This window comes from Corythoichthys intestinalis, chromosome 2 (genome assembly GCF_030265065.1).
Source record: "Corythoichthys intestinalis isolate RoL2023-P3 chromosome 2, ASM3026506v1, whole genome shotgun sequence".
Lineage (NCBI taxonomy): Eukaryota > Metazoa > Chordata > Actinopteri > Syngnathiformes > Syngnathidae > Corythoichthys > Corythoichthys intestinalis.
The window spans coordinates 16,855,503-16,877,298 of NC_080396.1; the positions used below are offsets into that span (position 1 = coordinate 16,855,503).

The 21,796-nt window shown below is 38.4% G+C and overlaps 1 protein-coding gene across 5 annotated transcripts; it reads left to right on the forward strand.

The window, feature by feature from the left end:
- The first annotated feature begins 2,239 nt into the window (after positions 1 to 2,239).
- On the forward strand, positions 2,240 to 21,421 carry tmem269 (transmembrane protein 269). 5 transcript variants are annotated; one of them, XM_057858720.1, is made up of 8 exons: positions 2,393 to 2,452; positions 2,826 to 2,872; positions 3,850 to 3,914; positions 9,604 to 9,751; positions 12,707 to 12,804; positions 15,257 to 15,400; positions 20,379 to 20,579; positions 20,741 to 21,421. In XM_057858720.1, the coding sequence occupies exons 4-8, from the start codon at positions 9,711 to 9,713 to the stop codon at positions 20,848 to 20,850; spliced, it is 594 nt and encodes a 197-aa protein (XP_057714703.1). In that variant the 5' UTR covers positions 2,393 to 2,452; positions 2,826 to 2,872; positions 3,850 to 3,914; positions 9,604 to 9,710; the 3' UTR covers positions 20,851 to 21,421. The 5 variants fall into 5 exon arrangements, with proteins under 5 accessions (XP_057714693.1, XP_057714676.1, XP_057714685.1 ...); XM_057858710.1 differs by lacking the exon at positions 3,850 to 3,914 and having other exon boundaries at positions 2,240 to 2,608; positions 2,809 to 2,872; XM_057858693.1 differs by lacking the exon at positions 3,850 to 3,914 and having other exon boundaries at positions 2,240 to 2,608.
- The last annotated feature ends 375 nt before the right edge of the window (positions 21,422 to 21,796 follow it).

The window sequence follows — 21,796 nt, forward strand, 5'->3', positions numbered from 1 at the left end:
TAACCTGCATGTACACTGTTTGCTGGGCTAGGGACATTTATAAGACCAAACAGACTGGGTGAACGCGCTCAGGGCTACATTTCTTAACATTATGAACCTAATAAATTGATAGGGTAAATGATCAATGCAAAAATAAATCTGTATTGACTTATACTAACTTTCATGTGTTTTGGTTCAGGTGATACACCGTTCGATTCAAACCTTTGTTTTCAAAAACTACTAAAGAAACATTTTGAAAACTTCCAGAATAAATGCCTGGAATTTATTAGCAAATTTCAATTTATATGAACATACAAAAGAGATACAAACTTGTTCATCATCAATTAACTATTTAAAAGGCGGTAATCCTTAGTTCGGTACATTTCGTAGTTTAATTAACATTAACAGTAGAAAACATACAGGAGGATATTTCTCTCAACGCAGCTTCCTCCTCGAGTTCGAGAAATTCACGTTGACTAATGTTATGCTAACTCTAATGCAGGTCGGACTTTCAGCAGCAAAATTAGTGGTGTGTTCCCCACCTCCACGACATTGACTTTTTTAAAAAACATTATTTACAGTGGCTGCTGTTGGCAGGAAAAAAACTACCCTAATTTTCGGACTATAAACCGTTAATTTTTTCCCTCATTTTGAATCCTGCGGCTTATAGTCCAGTGCGGCTTATATGTTGATTTATTTGGGTTAATAGCTAACACTTTATTTGACAGCAGCGTCATAAGACTGCCAGAAGACAGCCATAATTATGACAATGACACTATTATGAGCATCAATGAATGCTTATGACAGATGTCCCTAAATGTCATCCAGCAAATTATATCACCAACTCGATGTCCAGCTCAGATCTTTTACATGCAGTCAAAAGTGAGGTAAATTGACATCTATCATAAGCATTCATTAATGCTCATGGCAGTGTCATGTCATAATTATGATGGTCTTATGACAGTCTTATAGCGCCACAGTCAAATAAAGTAGCTAAGTAGCGATTAATGAAACAACTGGAACAGTAACTGAAGAAATTATTAGCACAGAACATTAATTTTGAATGTTATTTACATCTGTAGAGCTGCAATGAATGCTAGGAGGCATGTTGGATGACAACAGTGTTGACAGCAGGTGGCAGCAGAGGTTCACTGTCTCCCCCATGCGGGAAGTGATGGCAAAATGACGCTTCTTGAATTAATGAAGCTTTGCAGCCAATTGGTTCAAGCTTTACAGCCAATTGGTTCAAAGCTTTATAATGATTCATTTGGTTTTATGAGTCATATGATGCCGCTGTCAAAAAAAAGTGTTTCCGGTTAATATTTTTTGATGTAAATATCCCATAATACAGTGAGCACAGCTGCGGCTTATAGTCCAGTGCAGCTTATCTATGAACAAATGCCTTTTTTGTGTCAAATTTGGTGGGTGGCGGCTTATAGTCAGGTGCGCCTTATAGTCCAGAAAGTAGGGTAATATCCCTCGTCTTCAAAGGGGGCGGAGAAGGTTGTATTTCTGTCTGGCTGTGAATGTGTCTGTGTTTGTGTGAGGGGAGAAGGGGGTTATGGCATCAGCCAATCAAACAAACTTTTTAGGGAAAAAATGGACTGGCACATGCAGCAAGTAGAAAGGGGGCAATGTAAGTCTGAACATAATGAAAGTACTGTAATTCACTAAATAATGGTCGGGTCAATTCTATCCTTACAACGTATGGGAAGAAAATCTAAATGACCTACAGTATATAACTGAAGTCATTATATAATGCAAATAAGGTTGCTTAAAAGTTGGTGGGGACAATTTGAGTATCCTGAAAAGTTGGTAGTGTTATGTCCCTATACCCTCCCTATGCAAACCTATGCCCTTGCTACTCTTAGAAGTACATTTTTCTTAAAAAGTTATTCATATAAATGTAACAGAGTACATGTAACGCGTAACTACCCACCTCTGTTGTTTATTAGGTCATATATAAAAATAACGATATTTGATTTATTTTGTAATTATTATAAATCAAATAATTTAAAAAGTTTAACTGAAAATTTGTATTTTGACCTGTTAATTTCAGAGTGGAAACATTTGTGATTTTTTTTTTTTTTTTTTTTTTTTTTAAGACTGTTCAAATATTCCTTAAATTCTATGCAAAAAAAATTGATTGGAATTTGGAGCACATGCACAAAAACACATTGCATTCGTTCCAGTTGCATGAATGTGATGCTTAAAGTTCAATAGTTGCCGTCGTATTGTTTTTTAAGCCTGCTGTGCGATGTCAAAAATGTCATGAATGCTCAGTATTGCACTTGTCCAACGCGGGCAGACACATTCTCGCTGGCACGCTTTGTCGGCGTGGCGAGGCGCGCGGCGAGCGCTGTCCATCCGAGCATGGAACCTCGTAGAAGCGAAGGACGCGTCATTTCCGGTGGAATATTCCAGCATCTTTCGCTTTGCTCTTTAAAAGGCCGCATCACCACGACGTACACAGGTAAACGTGCTGCTGATGCTGCTGTCAGAATCAAGTGTCATCATAGGCGGAGGAAAAAAAAGAAATCGCATTAGAAGAGCGCACAGTTTGGGTGGTGTTTAAAAGGCATTTTATCGCTTGATTTGTGTTCTCTCAACTTCGTGGAGCTCACTTCAGGTAAGGTGGTGGAAAATGATAAATAAAACTGCGCTTTTAGTGAGGAGGTTTTATGTAATTGTGACGCAATTGCACTACTTGGAACATCCCAAGAATTTGAGTCTGCTAAAAAGAAGTTTAAATTATTGATTGACTTCAATGCAGTGCGTATTCGTTATGATTATTAAAATTTTGGTTTTAAAATTTTTCCATATTTATAGTTGTGCTTGTCTTTCAGCTGTTGTGGTCCAGATATAGTCATGATCCTGCTGACAGCATCCTCCGGTAAGGCCAATGATTATTTATTGATCTAATATAAATCAAATGGGAAATAGTTTTTTTTGTTGTTTTTTTTGTTTTAGTTTTTTTTCTAAACACGTGCTCCATGAGCATGTGCATGGTCTGCATTATTATTTCCATCAGTAAATTATGTGAAATGCCTATCTTTTTAAAAATTTATTTATTTATTCTTTAACCCCGTCAGACCCACAATTTTTTCTGCTGAGCAAAAAAAAAAAAATCTTCGCTGATTTTTACTCTACTCAAACACCAGAACAAAGTACAATTTTTTGGTCAGGGAAATTCCATGTTTTTTTTGGGGGGGGGGATTATTTTTATTGTAATGTTCATGTTAATGTGTTTTTGATTAGAACTGAGCACATACGTTGCCTTTTTGAAGTTGCGTTTTGTCTCAATTTGATTTCGATGGGTAAAGATTCATCTAATCATCTCCCAGAAGTGGCAATAGCAACTAAATTCAGTGTATTTATTGATTTAGAGACGGCGAACGTGTCATGTCCTTCAGCAGCATGCTCAGGTCTGAAGGGGTTAATCAGGCTTCTTGTGTTTTAGTAGCCTGCAATGTCAGTGGCTGGCTCAATCAATTCATTTTTATAATTTATTTTGCTGTATATCATTTACGTTCTGCATTCTCGAGTTGGGTATTTGCAACATAGGATCACTGAATCATTCTTTGCACTCACTGGGCAGTGATCTATGATGACCTGCTTGAAATGAACTAAATCCCCGTTGGTTTTTAGTTATCATTTTATATCCCGAGAGATTCTCAATGGCCCTCAAAAATGAGCTGCATGTTGCTCTTTTGTGATCCTCCAAAGTCAGTGTGCCTGAAAGTTTTCAGGTTTAATGCAGAATGGAAAATAGTTGCCCATATATTGCACAGAGTGGAATGAAAGCATGCTTTTAATTTAAAAGTTGTTCTTGGCTCGTGTGCTCTTGTCTCATCCGTTGTTTTCTTTCAGATGAAGAGACTCTTGAACTGCCCTGCCTTTGGAATCAGAGGAAGTTCAGGGTGAAACTTGACAGGGTGCTAATACGCAATATTTAAATTTAATGTAACTTTTTGAGTTCATTTCAGCACACTGTCTTGGATGGTACTATGACATGAGAGAAAGGACTAAAAAATATTTTTATATTTCTTTTAATGGGCAGAAGTTTAGGTCAGTGCAAGCTGTTGTCAGCTTTCAATACATCTTGCTGAGAAATGTAGAGCTTATACTAGAATAATTAATGCAAAATTTAGTATTCATGTACTTTAAAATTAAGCTTAAAGCACATATTGCTTATTTAAACAACTATTTAGATATATTTTCTCTTAGTTGTAAATGCATTTTTTTCTTAAACATTCACGCTACAGTGGAACTCATCGATAGATTGGCTCCATTAGCTGATGCCACTTTTCTAGGTCACCACTTTCAATTGAGGCAGGCAGACAAAATTGATCTCACGTCTGGTATGCGTCAATGCAGTTGTCGCAATTTACACTGTGCCACTGTAGATTGTATTGGTGGCTGTACTAGTTACTGAAATGTCCATTGTTTGTCCCCTCACAAATCAGCGGCGTGTCTTTGTAGGTGTCTGTTTAATTTGAGAGGCACAAGTACAGTGGGGCAAATAAATATTTAGTCAACCACTAATTGTGCAAGTTCTCCCACTTGAAAATATTAGAGAGGCCTGTAATTGTCAACATGGGTAAACCTTCAACCATGAGAGACAGAATGTGGAAAAAAAAAACAGAAAATCACATTGTTTGATTTTTAAAGAATTTATTTGCAAATCATGGTGGAAAATAAGTATTTGGTCAATACCCAAAGTTCATCTCAATACTTTGTTATGTACCCTTTGTTGGCAATAACGGAGGCCAAATGTTTTCTGTAACTCTTCACAAGCTTTTCACACACTGTTGCTGGTATTTTGGCCCATTCCTCTATGCAGATCTTCTCTAAAGCAATGATGTTTTGGAGCTGTCGTTGGGCAACATGGACTTTCAACTCCTTCCACAGATTTTCTATGGGGTTGAGATCTGGAGACTGGCTAGGCCACTCCAGGACCTTGAAATGCTTCGTACGAAGCCACTCCTTTGTTGCCCTGGCTGTGTGCTTGGAGTCATTGTCATGCTGAAAGACCCAGCCACGTCTCATCTTCAATGCCCTCGCTGATGGAAGGAGATTTTCACTCAAAATCTCTCGATACATGGCCCCATTCATTCTTTCCTTTACACAGATGAGTTGTCCTGGTCCCTTTGCAGAAAAACAGCCCCAAAGCATGATGTTACCACCCCCATGCTCAACAGTGGGTATGGCGTTCTTCGGATGCAATTCAGTATTCTTTCTCCTCCAAACACGAGAACCTGTGTTTCTACCAAAAAGTTCTATTTTGGTTTCATCTGACCATAACACATTCTCCCAGTCCTCTTCTGGATCATCCAAATGCTTGTAGCGAACCGCAGACGGGCCTGGACATGAACTTTCTTCAGCAGGGGGACACGTCTGGCAGGGCAGGATTTTAGTCCCTGGCAGCGCATTGTGTTACTGATAGTAGCCTTTGTTACTGTAGTCCCAACTCTCTGTAAGTCATTCACTAGGTCCCCCCATGTGGTTCTGGGATTTTTGCTCACCGTTCTTGTTATCATTTTGACGTCACGGGGTGAGATCTTGCATGGAGCCCCAGATCGAGGGAGATTATCAGTGGTCTTGCATGTCTTCCATTTCCTAATAATTGCTCCCACAGTTGATTTCTTTACACCAAGCATTTTGCCTATTCCAGATTCAGTCTTCCCAGCCTGGTGCACGTTTACAATTTTATCTCTGGAGTCCTTCGACAGGTCTTTGGTCTTGGCCATAGTGGAGTTTGGAGTGTGACTGACTGATATTGTGGACATGTGTCTTTTATACCGATAATGAGTTAAAACAGGTGCCATTGATACAGGTAACGAGTGGAGCCTCGTTAGACCTCGTTAGGAGAAGTTAGACCTCTTTGACAGCCAGAAAGCTTGCTTGTTTGTAGGTGACCAAATACTTATTTTCCACTCTAATTTGGAATTAAATTCTTTAAAAATCAAATAATGTGATTTTCTGTTTTTTTTTCTTCTTTTTTTTTCCTCCACATTCTGTCTCTCATGGTTGAGGTTTACCCATGTTGACAATTACAGGCCTCTCTAATCTTTTCAAGTAGGAGAACTTGCACAATTGGTGGTTGACTAAATACTTATTTGCCGCACTGTACTTACTATGCATGTAATAATAGTTTAAGAAGCTTGGATTTTGTGGGAGTAGCTTGGAGGGAGCGCTGTATGCAAGGGCGTAGGTTTGGTTTCAACATTGGTAGGGACCAAATAACCGCATAATGTACAGGTACACTTTGTGCTTTATCTTTAGACCACTCAACATTGTCTGTCTAAATAAATAGGTTAAATATAATAGAAAAAAACCTTCTTAGTCAGAGTATAAGAAAAATAAATTAAAATGGAGCCTTCCTTCAAGTAAAATGCTTTTGTCCACAAGCACAGCCAAACTCAACGAAATATGAAAAGCTTTTTTTACTTCGGTTATGATTAATATATGATTATCTGGGGGGGAGTCTGCATAAGCTGCAAATAAAATGTTTTTAAATAAATGATGTGGAAAAAAATTAATACATTTTAAATAAATTTATTGTTCCTTGTGGAGCCTGGCCTGACCGCAGTAGTTTTGCAGGTTAGCAAGTTCACATAGTTTAATGTTATGCTAACTCTGATGCTGGTTGGACTTTCAGTAGCAAAACTAGTGGTGTTTCCCCCCACCTCCACAACATTGACGTCTTTTTACTAGGGCTGTCAAAATTATCACGTTAACGGGCGGTAATTAATTTTTTAAATTAATCACGTTAAAACATTTGACGCAATTAACGCACATGCCCCGCTCAAACAGATTAAAATGACAGCACAGTGTCATGTCAACTTGTTACGTGTGTTTTTTGGCGTTTTGTCGCCGTCTGCTGGCGCTTGGGTGCGACTGATTTTATGGGTCTCACCACAATGAGCATTGTGTAATTATTGACATCAACAATGGCGAGCTACTAGTTTATTTTTTTGATTGAAAATTTTACAAATTGTATTCAAACTAAAACATTAATAGGGATTTTAATGTAGAATTTCTATAACTTGTACTAACATTTATCTTTTAAGAACTACAAGTCTTTCTATCCATGTATCGCTTTAACAGAATGTTAATGTTAATGCCATCTTGTTGATTTATTGAACAAATGCAGTACTTATGTACAGTATGCAGAATGTATATATCTGTCTTGTGTCTTATCTTTCCATTCCAACAATAATTTACAGAAAAATATGGCATATTTTATAGATGGTTTGAATTGTGATTAATTACGATTAATTAATTTTTAAGCTGTGATTAACTCGATTACAAATTTTAATCGTTTGACAGCCCTACTTTACTTTACTTTACATTACTTACAATGGCTACTGCTGGCCCTCCAAAAACCTTGTAATATCCCTCCTCTTCGAAGGGGGCCACATGTTGTCGATATAAATCAGTCAGGGCAGTTTGAGTGTGCTTGTGTGGCTGAAGGGGGTGGGGGGGAGGTCAAGTCATCAGCCAATCAAACGTGCGTTTGAGGGGAAAAAATGGACCGGCACATTAAAGCAAGTGAAAAGGGGTAAATGTAAGTCTGAACATAATGAAAATTATTCACTTAATTATGTTAGGGTCAGTTCTATCCTTACAACATATAGGAAGACAATCAAAATTACCTATATAACTGAACTCATTATATAATGCAAATAAGGTTGCTTAAAAGTTGGTGAGCAGCCTGAAAAGTTGGTAGTGTTATGTCCCTACTGTCCCTATGCAAACCTACACCCTTAGCTGTATGCTTCACAATCTATGTAAATGTGTTTTAGTGATCTTTAAATGGATGAATATAGTGTGGTATGAAAAAGTATCTGAACCTTTTGGAATTTCTCACATTTCTGCATAAAATCACCATCAAATGTGATCTTTGTCAAAATCACGCAGAAGAAAAAACTGTCTGCTTTATCTAAAGCCACCCAAACATTGATAGGTTTTCATATTTTAAAGAGGATAGTATGCAAACAATGACAGAAGAATAAGTACGTGAACCATCACATTTAATATTTTGTAGCCCCCCCTTGGCAGAAATAATTTCAACCAGACGCTTCCTGTAGTCCTGATCGATGTGTCAGACTGATCTGTAGTCTGGCACATCGATCAGGACTAATCTTGGCCCGTTCTTCTCTAAAAAAACTGCTGTAGCTCAGTCAGATTCCTGGGATGTCTGGCATGAATCGCTGTCTTTAGGTTATGCCACAGCATCTCAGTGGGGTTCAAGTCTGGACTAACAATTCAACTTTGGTTTCATCAGTCTACAAAATATTTTGCCACAACTTCTGTGGAGTGTCCAAGTGCCTTTTTGCGAACATTAAACGAGTAACAATGTTTTTTTTAGACAGCAGTAGTTTCCTCTGTAGAGTCCTTCCATGAAAAACATTCTTAGCCATAGTTTTACATATAGTTGATGTGTGCACATAGATATTGGACTTTGCTAGTGATTTCTGTAAGTCCTTAGGAGACACTCCAGGGTTCTTTTTTTAACTCTTTGAGTATTCTGCATTGAATTCTTTGCGTCATCTTTGGTGGACGGCCACTCCTTGGGAGAGAGGCAGCAGTGCCAAACTCTCTCCATTTGCAGACAACTTCTCCGACTGTCAATTGATGAAGATCCAAACTTTTAGAGACGGTTTTGTATCTTTTCCCTTCTTTATACAAATCAACAATCCTTGATCGCAGGCCTTCAGACAGCTCTTTTGACTGAGCCAGGATGCACATCAGACAATGCTTCTCATCAAGACAATTCTTAACCAGGTGTGTGTTTTATAGTAGGCAGGGCAGCTTTAAACCACTCATCAGTGATTGGGCACACACCTGACTTAAATTGTTAGGTAAAAACTGGTTTCAATTGCTTTATAGGTCTCCTTAGGCAGAGGGTTCATTTACTTATTTTTCCCCCTTCTGTCATTGTTTGCATGCTATCCTCATTAATATATGAAAACCTAAAAATGTTTAGGTGGTTTTAGTTAACGCAGACACTGTTTTTACATCTGTGTGATTTTGACAAAGATCAGATCACATTTGATGGGGATTTTATGCTGAAATGTGAGGAAAAACTGTTTATATACTCTATAAACATGTTTTGATAAGTAATGCTTCTTTTCAATTAGACAGCAGACAGTTTTAAAGCAATAAGTCATTTAGTGTTAGTTTAAATCAATAAATAAATTACCTTTTAGATTGATTTAGATTAGATTGATATTTGTTGAATATTTTCTTATCACTCTGGCTTCAAATGCGATTGCTGCCAGCCCCACCCAGTCAAAATGGATTGGATGTCTATTGCCGTGAATTAGTGTTTTTTTGTTTTGTTTTTTGTTCTTTTTAATTTAGTTTATTTTAAATTTTAAATTAAATTTAATAAATTTCCTTCTAACACTAACTACGACAACAAATACCCTGTGACCTGGGGTGGTAGTGATTTAAAAAAAATACTATTTACAGCTGAGATTTGGTTTAGAGTCGGACAAATGGTTCACATATAGACACATTATGACCGGTATTATCGTGTAATAGAGTGTGTTTTATCTTTACTTTGGCTAAGTGTCTCCCAGATGGCTACTAATTGCTCCTGTCCTATGGTCTCAGGTCTCTTCCAGTGCACCAACAAGTTCTTTCATAGTGATAAGGCCACAGGACTCCGAATCAAGGAGTTTGCTCGAAGAAATGCTGCAAACGCATTATCAGTTGCCAACATGATCATGGGCTTGGCATCCATCCTCAGCAGTCTTGATGGGTGAGTCAAAAAGTGTCTGTTGACAAGAGTGCAATTAAATGGTACACGGGTGCTCCTGCAAACTTAAAACTAAAGCACTGATAATTCATTCCACCGTATTACAGAGTGAGCATTCATGGTTTAGATTGCAGTTGATGATGATCTGAATTAGGTGTAAAGTTCCCATTTGGACTGTACTGGCTTATTGTGGTAACGCTTGTTGTTCAAAACACAAGTAATTCTTCACCAATATCTCGCACACGAGCCATTTACTAAGCACATATGCTATTAGCTGAACTTCAATACAGCTCTGAGTTGGTTAATAAAAAAGGTAGCCAAAAAGTTGCGTACACGACCATCCAGTCTGGTTTCAAAATAAAGTAAATGATAAGTAGCTGTGTTCTGGATTAAAGAATCAAGTTCAAACTCATGTTAAATTGGATTACTCAGCACACACCTGCCATCTAAAGTGTAACGGATTAACCCCAAATAAAGTTATAGTGTGCTTTTACTAAGATTTTACATGTTCTGGCAGAAACCTGAACTTGTTGTGAGGTTCAATTCCACTTATGAGAGGGTATACACACTTGGGCAACATTATTCAAGTTAGGTTTTCATCACAGTGTTTTTATTTCTTTAACTCGATCTTATTTTTTAATACCACAAAAACCTAGTACAGAGGTACCTCTATTTACGAAATGTAATTGGTTCTGGAAGTAGTTTCGTAAAATGAAAATTCCATAAGTAGAGACACATTTTCCATGTAAATGCCCTCTAATGTGTTCAAAGTCCCCCCAAATTCAGACATAAATCTTTTTGATAAAGCATTAAAATGTATCAAAACATGTAACAAATACAGTCCCTGACAAAAGTCGGTTATCCATTTTGTAGAAACAATTGCTAATAACCTGAATTTTAATTATTCAATTGGTTGCAGAAATGGCTCATACGAAAGCTAAGACCCTCCCAAATGATGCTGAATGTACAAAAATATATTTGTTTCACTGAAAAAAGATTAATCATTTAATGAAGAGATAAAGGTCAAATTTTGGCAAGACAAAAGTTTTGTCGCCTATAGAAAGTAGTGTGAAAATTGAACAAAAAATGTAATTGAAATACAAAAAATATGTTACATAAGATAAGCGAATTAAGTAGTAGTGCTGTGAGATCCAATTTTAATATTTTGTATGACTTCCATGGGCTTCAGCAAGGATTCATACAATTGACTGATGAAGTCATCAGGAACATCAAAGAAAGCAGTCTTGCATGCCTCCCAGAGTTCATCAACATTCTTGGGTTTCGTCTTCCATGCTTCCTCTTTCATCCTACCCCAGACATGCTCAGTGATGTTCATGTCTGGTGACTGGGCTGGCCAGTCCTAGAGGATCTTGATCTTCTTTGCCTTGAGGAACTTTGAGGTAGAGATTGAAGTATGCAATGGAGCACCATCCAGCTGCAGAATTTGTCCCTTCTTATGGTTAGGAATGTAAGAGGCAGCTAAGATTTGTTGATATTTCAGACTATATATCTCTCAGGGTGCAGACAATTAAAAAAACGTTTGGCATTTGCCAAGGCCCACAGCCTATCAAAAGAATGGATGCGGGAAAAGTGGCAAAAGGTGGATTCTTCAGATGAATCTTCCATTGAATTACACCACAGTCACCACAAATATTACAGGAGACCCACTGGAGCTGTGGTTCCGAGATTCACTCAGAAAACAGTGAAGTTTGGTGGTTACATCATTACCAAAATCATGGTCTCGGGTTACATCCAGTATGGGTGTGTGTAAGAGATTTACAGGGTGGAAGGCAACATAAATAGTCTGAAATATCTACAAATCTTAGCTGCCTCTTACATTCCTAACCATAAAAAGGGACAAATTCTGCAGCAGGATGGTGCTCCATTGCATACTTCAATCTCTACCTCAAAGTTCTTCAAGGCAAAGAAGATCAAGATCCTCCAGGACTGGCCAGCCCAGTCACCAGACATGAACAGGATAAAAGAGGAAGCATGGAAGACGAAACCCAAGAATGTTGATGAATTCTGGGAGACATGCAAGACTGCTTTCTTTGATGTTCCTGATGACTACATCAATAAATTGTATGGATCCCTGCCGAAGCCCATGGAAGTCAATTAAATTTGGATCTCACAGCACCACTACTTAATTCGCTTATGTTATGTAACATATTTTTGTATTTGAAGTACATTTTTTGTTCAATTTTCACACTACTTACTGTAGGCGACAAAACTTTTGTCTTGCCAAAATTTGACCTTTATTTCTTCATTAAATAATAAATCTTTTTTCAGTGAAACAAATATATTTTTGTACATTCAACATCATTTGGGAGGGTCTTCGCTTTCATATGAGCTATTTCTGAAACCAATTGAATAATTAAAAGTCAGGTTATTAGCAATTGCTTCTAAAAAACGGATAAGCGACAAGACTTTTGTCAGAGACTGTGCATGTTACTATTGGATTATTGGACAAAAACAATAGAATGAGACTTGTGCATAAAGAATAAAGATTAAACGTTAATACACTCGCGTGAAGCTGTTGGAGCATTAGGGGCAAATGAAGAGGATGCTGGGAAACACAAATACAGTAGAGGTCCCTTTTAGCCAATTGGATGCCAGAAACATGCTAGGCAATAGCCAATGGCAGAGCTGCTATAAGTATGTTACTTTCAGTAATCTCTGGGAGTTGCGAATAGCAGCCCATACTGTATTTTTGCCTCTCATATCCTGAAATTTCTTTTGTTACAAGAGGCAATATTTTCCCAATGAGGCATGTCTTAACCTGAAAATTCCTTATGTAGAGACGTTCGTAAATAGAGGTACCACTGTATTTGAACAGAGGTACCCAAACATAGAATGTAAATGTCAGTTCCTGTAAAAGACGATTTGGTCAAGAGGTCTGGATTGTTTAACATCTGTTGTTGCACGTTACTCCCATCTAATAACTTTGTTTTGGTTTAGGCACCATCACACAGCATGTTGGCTGCTTCTGATTGGTTATCTTCTGGATTTAGCAGATGGAGCTGTTGCCAGGCGACTTGACGCCTGCTCTGCCCTTGGTAAGTGGAGTGTTGTGGTACATAGCTTGTCAAAAATCAATCTAAATTGGTCATTGTTAAAGATAAAAAAAAAAAAAAAAGGGAAATAGGCCAGGCTTAGTGCTCACTGCTTTATTCCACCTTCTAGTTTGGCAAAAACACAAAGCTCCCTGATAAAGAAGACTTAGCTCTTTAATCATCTGTATTCTCTTGGAAAGTTCTTCACTCAAAAGGAGGCATAAGATGTCTGTTGCTGTTAAACAATCCAATATCTATCAAACAATGTATGGATCAAAGTTCATTTTTAAACTCAATTATGTATAGGTTAGAAAGATTTTTCCTTCCTCCTGGTACTTTTTTTGCCTTTCTGCAAAATCCCAATTCTCGTTAATATTGTAGCCAGGGCCGGCCCAGGCCATTTGGGGACCCTAAGCAAAATAATGCAAAGGGGCCCATATTTTTGGCCCACCATTTCCTCACAGTGTACTGTGAAACCCATACATGCAATCCAACCCATACGTCCATATTTTGTATATTAATCAGATTTTGTTGCACTGCGTACTTCAAACTTCTCACCCCAAATGATTGTCAGTACTTTCAGTAGACAGCGCCAAACCTTTTTCTAAAAGAGGAAAGAAATAAGTTAAGGAATAACTTTTATTTTAATAAGCTTGTAATCAAGTATCAAAACTCACAAAAAAACAAAATAGAATATAAATTAAACAATTGTCAGATTGGGGGCCCTCTAGTGCTCAGGGGCCCTAAGCAGCTGCATAGTCTGCGTATAGGCTGGGCCGGCCCTGATTGTTGCAATTTGAATATTCAATGTTTAATTTTTTAAACTCTTAGCTCTGATTGGCCGTCGATGGACTGAGTGCTTTGGTGGAGAACTTGTGGGAGATCGCAGTACGTGAGGTAACTTTGACGCATCGCGGAGATGCGGGTTACAACAGTTCTTCAAAGATCAAGCTTCACTATTTCATAATTGTACAAAAATAAAATATTCGCTCATTTGACACCCCGCTTCAGCGGGGCCGCGTGTAAAGAGAGGCGTATTTCAGTCAAGAAGGCAAACTTTTGCTAGAACTTTCCGGTTCTAAAAAGCTTATGGCGGAAAACACTCAGGTGACTTGAAGGTCCGCTCTGAGATCTCCAATTTGGCCAACTTTCAAAATTGTCCGATATGCATGTGTCATACATCACTGCCCACTGTTGACGTGCCCTTGGGTTGGCAGCGCCTTTCATGGCAGCTGCACCATTAGTGTGTGAATGTGTGCGTGAAAGGGTAAATGTGTGCTAATGTAAAGCGCTTTGGGCATTTTAACAATCTAGATAAATGCGCTATATACTGTAAGTACTCTCCATTTACCATTTATATACTCTAAACTTGGTGATGCTCAGTTGAGAACCATAAAGTGGCTCACTGTCGACGAGCTTGCCTAGCTCGTCAGCACTCCCGGTATTAGTGGGTGTGGAGAAAAAACTTAGAGGGCACATACTTACGTACATAATAAAATATGGTGTGATGTCACACTGTGACTAATTTCAAAACCAACCATTTGCAGAACAAATTCACTTGCAAACGCGATTACAACGAAACAAAAAAAACTACATAAGTAATGCACTTCCATTAGGGCACACTCTCATTTCGAACCATCTTTTATTGTTATTCTAAATTATTATATAATTGTATAGTCAATTATTTATTTTAAAATACCAGAAAATGACTTTAGTGTCTCTTTAATGATTGGTTATGATGAAATGATGAAAGATGGTTAAGTTAATGGGACAACACATGGCAAGCTAGATTTCAAACGGGATGCTGACATCCTATGGAACATGGAATCGGCATGAACATTTCAGTTGATAAGTTGATTGAGAATCTCCGCCGTCAGAAAAGCTGCATGCTTGCACATCATATAGCCCTCTAATCCTTTAAGTTTTTCCATTTTTAAAGATCAGCTCTTCAGTCAAGCTCTCACGAGGCACAATAGCGTTACACTTTTTCTCAAAAGCCCAAAATAGCATCTTTTGTTGGCTTCACATGTCAGAGGCCTTTGTGTCACTGCTGCATTTTTCTGCATGACTTTGCAGGTGAATGTTGTTTTGCCCCTCACGTATTATGTCAAATGAACTTTGTGATTAGGCAGACTAATTCCACCGGCTCACTTCACAATTGTTTATCTTATCCCTTTGCTTTGGGTTCTCTGCATACATGAAATTGCTAAAATGCTTGACCTTTGGCTGCAGAATTCCACCTCATTTTATTGTGCCCGACTCACCTTTTCCTCCTCTAGTCGAATGCACATTCGCTTTTCCGGAACCATAAGAGACAAACTGGCACAGAATGTTGTTTGTTTAATGGCCGTTGACAATAAAAGTCAAACATCGCCAATGAACTTGCTAAACATAATGTCCATGAAACACCAACAATTATTTTATTTGTTTTTTCATTCTCCCTTTCTTCTTCAAGGCGCAAAGCTGGATGACTTTGCCGATTTTACAACATTTGGGATTGCCACATCCCTGCTCCTGAGGACATCTGGGATGCTGGATAACATCCTCTGCATATGTTACGCCCTCTCAGTTTTTGTTCGACTCTGTTTCTTCTCAAGTGGTGAGTCTCTAAACCTGAGCTCGGCTTCTTAAAGGGAACCTCGGATTTAAAGACTTGTAGGCTATAATAAGCCACAATTGTTCTCCTTTACTAAAATATGTTATTAGAAACACAAAAAATATTGCCATTGATTGAAAAATATATAATATTTAATACATGTTTTGACCTACTAAGGGCACCATGTTTTATGCGCTCAATGGATGCTCAGGGTGATCACGTTACTGTAGTTTGTCACTCACTAGAAGAACACTACTGGCAAGACGTCCAAGACATGCACATATTGGTTAAAAGCAGCGATTACTTACTATTTGTGTTTTTATTGAGTCTTTTATTACCTTTTCATTGTCTCAAAATACTTTTTACATGTTTCCCTCTCACACTTTTAAGCATTGTGTTTTCTTGTGGTAGCTTTAAAGAGCATATGACAGGAGAAAAAAAGTCTTAAATAGCATTATTATGTGAATTAGAATCATATTTGGAGAAGATTCGACTATAGGGCCTATACAACAATTTAGCAAAGCGCAGATGACGAGAAATTAGTCTTTTAATCTGCCGGTTAGTCACGCCTACCATTATAGGGCTCTAGCGTCCCCAACAGGTGGATGACGTCAGCGGGAGACTGGGCTCATCGGTTTTACTATTCAGCCCATTGAGGGGGAATTATTCAGAACGAGGAAAACGCGACAAAGAGAGGCGCAAAATGTCATTGTTTCAGTCTCTATTCCACTATTTTTACAGGATATTCATTTTATCCAAGTATTTTTCCACAATAGCTAAATAAATGGCTTGAGACCAGTCAGCCCGTCGAGGGGGAAGTATTCACAACGAGGAAAACGCGATGAAGAGAGCTGCAAAATGTCATTGTTTCTGTCTCTTTACTTCAATATTTTTACAGGATATTCTTTTCATCCAAGTATTTTCCCCAATTGCTAAATAAATGGCATGGTCATGACAAATAAGTCTTGTGCTAAATGGAATATGAAATAATAAAAATGCAATTATTCAGGACGACATGGCAAAATTACTCCATAATGGTCAAAACTGTCGACTTCACCTTTACTGTCGCACCTCCCGAACGATATTTTATGACACCTAAATCGGACATACAGCATTTCATTTCCCTTCCCCGGCTTCAGAGAATGTAAACAAACCAAGAGGCCTGACAGCTAGCCGACATGCTAACCCGAACCGAGTGATGTTTCAAAGTCTTCGAAGCGGAAAATCACACATAACAAGCCCCGATTATTTGACATGACAACTGGGTTGTCGATTGTCTTCATGGACCGGCAAACCACCCCGCGGAGAGCAATTTATAGCTAGTTCCCCGGAGGAGGGCGGCTGCAGTTGTTGTGCAGCTAACCTGCAGCTTATGTGCATGAGGAGAGCTTTTTATATGCCCATCAATGATCAAACGTAAGTCGTCCTTTATCTAAAGAAAGTTTGTTGTGTTTACTTTGTAATCGCTGTATTCGTAATTGACATAATACAAAACAAGATGTTTACTCACTTCCTCGTAAGTCCAATGGTCCCACAGTAAATATCCACGGTGAATGGGAACCTTTTGAAACTCCAAAAAGGCGCATATGCCTCTCCCTCATAAAGCAAAATTTCTCTGCAGCCGTTTGGCTGGCGTGATGCGAAAAATAAACGTATTAATCCGCAAAATCAGCTGAATCCTTAGTCCTCATACACAACAGTACGGCTGTAGAGTGAAGAGGACGCCTTCAACCGTACACGTCACAGCGCCCTCCTCAATGCAAGACCGAAGCCGGAAGTCACTCATTTTCATGGCGCGGGATTAAAAAAACTAAATAAATATAGTGATCACTTCCATACACATCCAAGCGGTCCATATCATTCAGGAGCATAAAATACCGCGTGTATTATGAAATAAATATGCTTTTTCGTGTCACATGGACTTTAAAGCAGATTGTTGATCTGCTGACCACATTAGTATCGTAGCATATTTAAACCACCCTTATTTGATATTACTACGTTTAAGTATTTTCTTAAGGTTCTTTAATATGTTCCCTCTTTATGCATCTAACCAAAACAAGCTGAAAGCGCATGGTGATACTTTGGGTGTCAAATCCACGTCTTGTAGGACGTTTCGCCAGTGTAGCACATTTTGGCAGAACAGCGTTTTTTTTCCTAATTTGGTCTCGTCTCATCCCATCCTGTCTACCCTGTTCATTATGGTTTTGCTGCTCATTTTGTGAAATATCAACAGTGCTGTCATGCTCATTATTGTTCCTCTTGGGTTCAAATTGAAAGCGTTGAACAGATGACATGTTTATGTTGCTAGAGCAGTGCTTCTCAATTATTTTCTGTTACGCCCCCCCAAGCAAGAAGTAAATGTTTCGCGCCCCCCCCAAACTCTCCGCCGCCACTGTAAATAGTATTATTCGTCTATAAAATTACTATTATAAATACGCATCTGCCTAACATTGTGTCCTTTTTTTCTAATAAAGAAAAAAAGTAACAGATCAACTTATAATAAAGTATAACTTTATTAACATTGTTTTGTTTGTAACAGAGAAGACTTGACGTGCATCAATTTGCCTGAATTTAAAAAAAAAAAAAGTCACATTCAAACTGTAAAAATACACTCAAGGTATTTTTGACCATTTGATACAGAAAAATAAAATGTAATAAAATCCGTAAATAATAACAAATTCAAATTGATTAGAAACATTTACTCATGAGGACAATATGCCAAAAAATTTGACCGAAAAAACAAAAATGAATAAAGGAAAAAAAGAGTGTCCTTGGACAGAAGGACAGTTTTTATTTTTGCTGCTCACACTCAGTATTACCTCCTTTGCAATGGTGTGGAGTCATTTTGCAATGAGCATGCCAACAATGCTCACTGGTTTACTGATATAACACTGACAAAGCAGGACTATTGTTGGCAATATTCGGCACGTTTTCGCTGAAAAACAATCAAGCGGCTTATCAATGAGATTGGGGTCGAATGTCTTTAAGTGGCGTCTTAATTGATTTGGCTTCTGGCAGTCCGCTATAATTATTTTCAGACACAGTAAACAGTAGTCTTTCCTCATCACCCCACTGTATTAAAAGTCAAAGCTAAAAGGCAAACGGCACGAAAAAAGCGCATTCTCGGCGGCCGAGGTAGAACCGTAGGTGAGGGCGGTCGTCGTGACGATCCCAAGCCGAAAATGGCACTTCTCGGGCGGCGACGTGAGAACCGGACAAGACAGTGGATCGCTGCGTGAGTGAGTCCGGTGTTCTGCCAAAATATGCTACATCGGCGAAACGTCTACATTAGTCGAATTTGACACCTAAAGTACTACCGTGTGCTCTTAACTTGTTTTGTTTAGATGCATACAGGAATAAGGTACTAACAAAAATGCCTGCAGAAAATACTAAAATGTAGTTATATCAAATAAGGACGGTTTAAACACGCTACGTGACTAATGTGGTCAACTGCTTCAAAGCTAACACAAAAAAACATAATGGTTAAAAGTATGAGAGGGTAATACATGCAAAAAGTATCTTTGAGGCTGTGAAAAGGTTCTAAATAACTAAATAAAAACAAAAATAGTGAGTAATCACCGCCTCTAACCGATGTGCGCATGCGTGTGAATGCATGCGCAAGCGCCCTGAGCATTGTGTAGGACGTTTCGCCGCGTAGTAAGGAATGGCCGAACACCTGTTGGAAAACAGCTTTCGAAAACGGCGGCGGCGCACTGCTCTTCATATCTGTTTTCTGTGTGCTGAGTGCTCTTCCTTAGTTCAAAAATACTGCACGCACTCTGAAAATGAGAGCGCCACTGCCACCCACTGAGTGGATGTGCAAGTACACTTTATTCCAGTCCGGCAAAAAAAAAAAAAAAGAAAAAAGCATGTTCCCCGAGGACACATGCGCCCCCCCTGGCATCGCTCTGCGCCCCCCCAGGGGGGCGCGCCCCACTATTTGAGAAGTACTGTGCTAGAGTCATACTCTGGAACCCTGGCAGCGTAACCATGTGACGTCACCGCCCTGCGACATCAACAACAATGGCGACTCAATAGTTGAACTAATTTCACAAATTGTATAAAAATGAAAACATCAAGAGGGGTTTTCATATCAAATTATTTTAACTTATAATAATGTTTATCTTTTAAGAACTACAACTCTTTCTATCTGTGGATCCCTTTGAAGAATACATTCAACATGAGCTTACCAACGGAATTTATGTATAAAAGGTGGAAAACACAGAATTTGAGTCTTCTGATGTGTCATAGTGGGGAAAAACACACTTGTAAATATGAGCCAGTATTTCCCGGAGTATGGGCATCCATAGGGTGGCCAAACATTTTTTAATGCCAGTAGTGTTTTAGCTTTAATCAAATATAAATGTTGTATTCCAGATTGTTTGTCATACTCGTGTCATCAGCAATACCCATTGTTGCAAGTTGAGATACAGAATTAACGCTGTTGACACATTAGTCATCAAGTCACAGGAAAAAAATGAAAGAAAATGAGAAGGCAGTGCCTGATTGAAAAAGCACAGTAACTATAAAGTGCACCTACTGTATATTTTTAGCTATAATCTTAATTAGGGTTGGGCATCGAGCATTGACGGGAACCGGTTCTAACACTCCGATGCTCCCAGAATCGTTCGAATTTTAAAATTTCGATTCCTTGCTTCGAAGCCCTGACCGCCGAGTGGAAAAAAATTGCTCAAGTTTCAAAGCCTCATTTTTATATACAAGTTAAAAACAGCCCTGTGAGAAGTTCATTTAATTTTAAAAAATCATCGAGAAGTTAAGACTTTAATATAAACTATGCAATATATGTTTTACCCTGCATTTTTTTCACCCTGGATTTTTTTTTAACCCTGCCTCTTAAAAGAATCGGAATTTAGAATCGTTTGGAACCAGAATCGAAACATGGAACCGGAATTGTTCAATTTCAAACGATGCCCAACCCTAATCTTAATCCTTAATTTTGAGAATTGCTGTTGATCTGCAGGTATCCCGTTCATGTATCTTGGCCTACCCTGCATCTACGCATCGGCCATCCTAGCCTGTGCCTCCATGCTGTCGGGTGGCAACGCGGCTATGCTGCGAGTCATTGCTGTGGCCATGATCCTCTTCATGATTAGCCACAGTTTCTACCCACATGACAGAGTGTTGGAGTCCCAAGCCTGGAAAAAAGCTGTCTACGCAGGGGGTAAAGTCATTTTTATTATTATTATTATTATCATTAGGAAAGCATTTCAGTCCAGTTTGACTAGAGTGATGCCTTGTGATATGAGTGGCTGATTTCAGCAATAATGTATCAGCAATAATTATTCTTGTCCCACCCCCTCTCTTTTATTTTATTTTTTTTAGGTGTGGTAATGCTGTTCTGCTCATTCTTCCCCCCAGCTTGTGTGTACTACCTACTGTGGTCTGTCTCCTATATTTTGTTCCCAACATCCCTTTGGAGCAGTGAAGTTTAACAGTGGCAAGATGCACTTCCAGAATGCTGCTAGCTGCAACAGAGGATCCAAGCTCATTAACGACAAAACAAACATTATTTATCATCACTATTGTTGCATGTGATGCTTCGGAGGGAGATGAAAAAGACCACCAAACAAACCCCCCAAAAATCATCTAATTTGTCTCGTATGTCATCGTACAATATGTCTCGTACAATGTTAATCCACGTTTTCATTAGCGTTGTGCAAATAGCAGCAGGGAGTGAAAGGTAAATAGTGTATATAATACAGTTCTCATATTTTTGTACGTTTATCCCTAATTATCATTTTAATTTTGTCAATGCCAGATTTGGTGTCTGTTGTATTTTTTCAGTAGGCTGTAAACCCTAATACATTCACAGAACTCAAATGACTATAGATATTAAGATTAAACTGGAATGTTTTAGTAATGTACTGTTTGGTTCCTTTGAGCATACTACATAAATTAGCCATAAAATATTAAACCCTATTCAAATTAAGTGGAATGATTTTTAACAGAGCTGGAATATATAATGTGGTATGAAAAAGTATCTGAACCTTTTGGAATTTCTCACATTTCTGCATAAAATCACCATCGAATGTGATCTGATCTTTGTCAAAATCACACAGATGTAAAAACAGTGTCTTCTTTAACTAAAACCACCCGAACATTTATAGGTTTTCATATTTTAACGAGGATACAAACAATGACAGATGGGGGAAAAATAAGTAAGTGAATCAATTGAAACATTTTTAGGTGAGTGCCCAATCACTGATGAGTGGTTTAAAGCTTCCCTGCCCGCTATAAAACATACACCTGGTAAGAATTGTCTTGATGAGAAGCATTCTCTGATGTGCATCATGGCTCGTTCAAAAGAGCTGTCGGAAGACTTGCGATCAAGGATTGTTGATTTGTATAAAGCTGGGAAAGGAATGTCTAAAAGTGTGG

What these genes read in the sequence shown, in the direction of transcription:
- tmem269 (XM_057858685.1), top strand. Translation starts at nt 9,570, where the DNA reads ATGGCTACTAATTGCTCCTGTCCTATGGTCTCAGGTCTCTTCCAGTGC. An exon ending in ATCCTCAGCAGTCTTGATGG is followed by an intron (nt 9,752 to 12,706) that starts GTGAGTCAAAAA and finishes GTTTTGGTTTAG; the next exon opens with GCACCATCACACAGCATGTT. An exon ending in AAAAGCTGTCTACGCAGGGG is followed by an intron (nt 20,580 to 20,740) that starts GTAAAGTCATTT and finishes TATTTTTTTTAG; the next exon opens with GTGTGGTAATGCTGTTCTGC.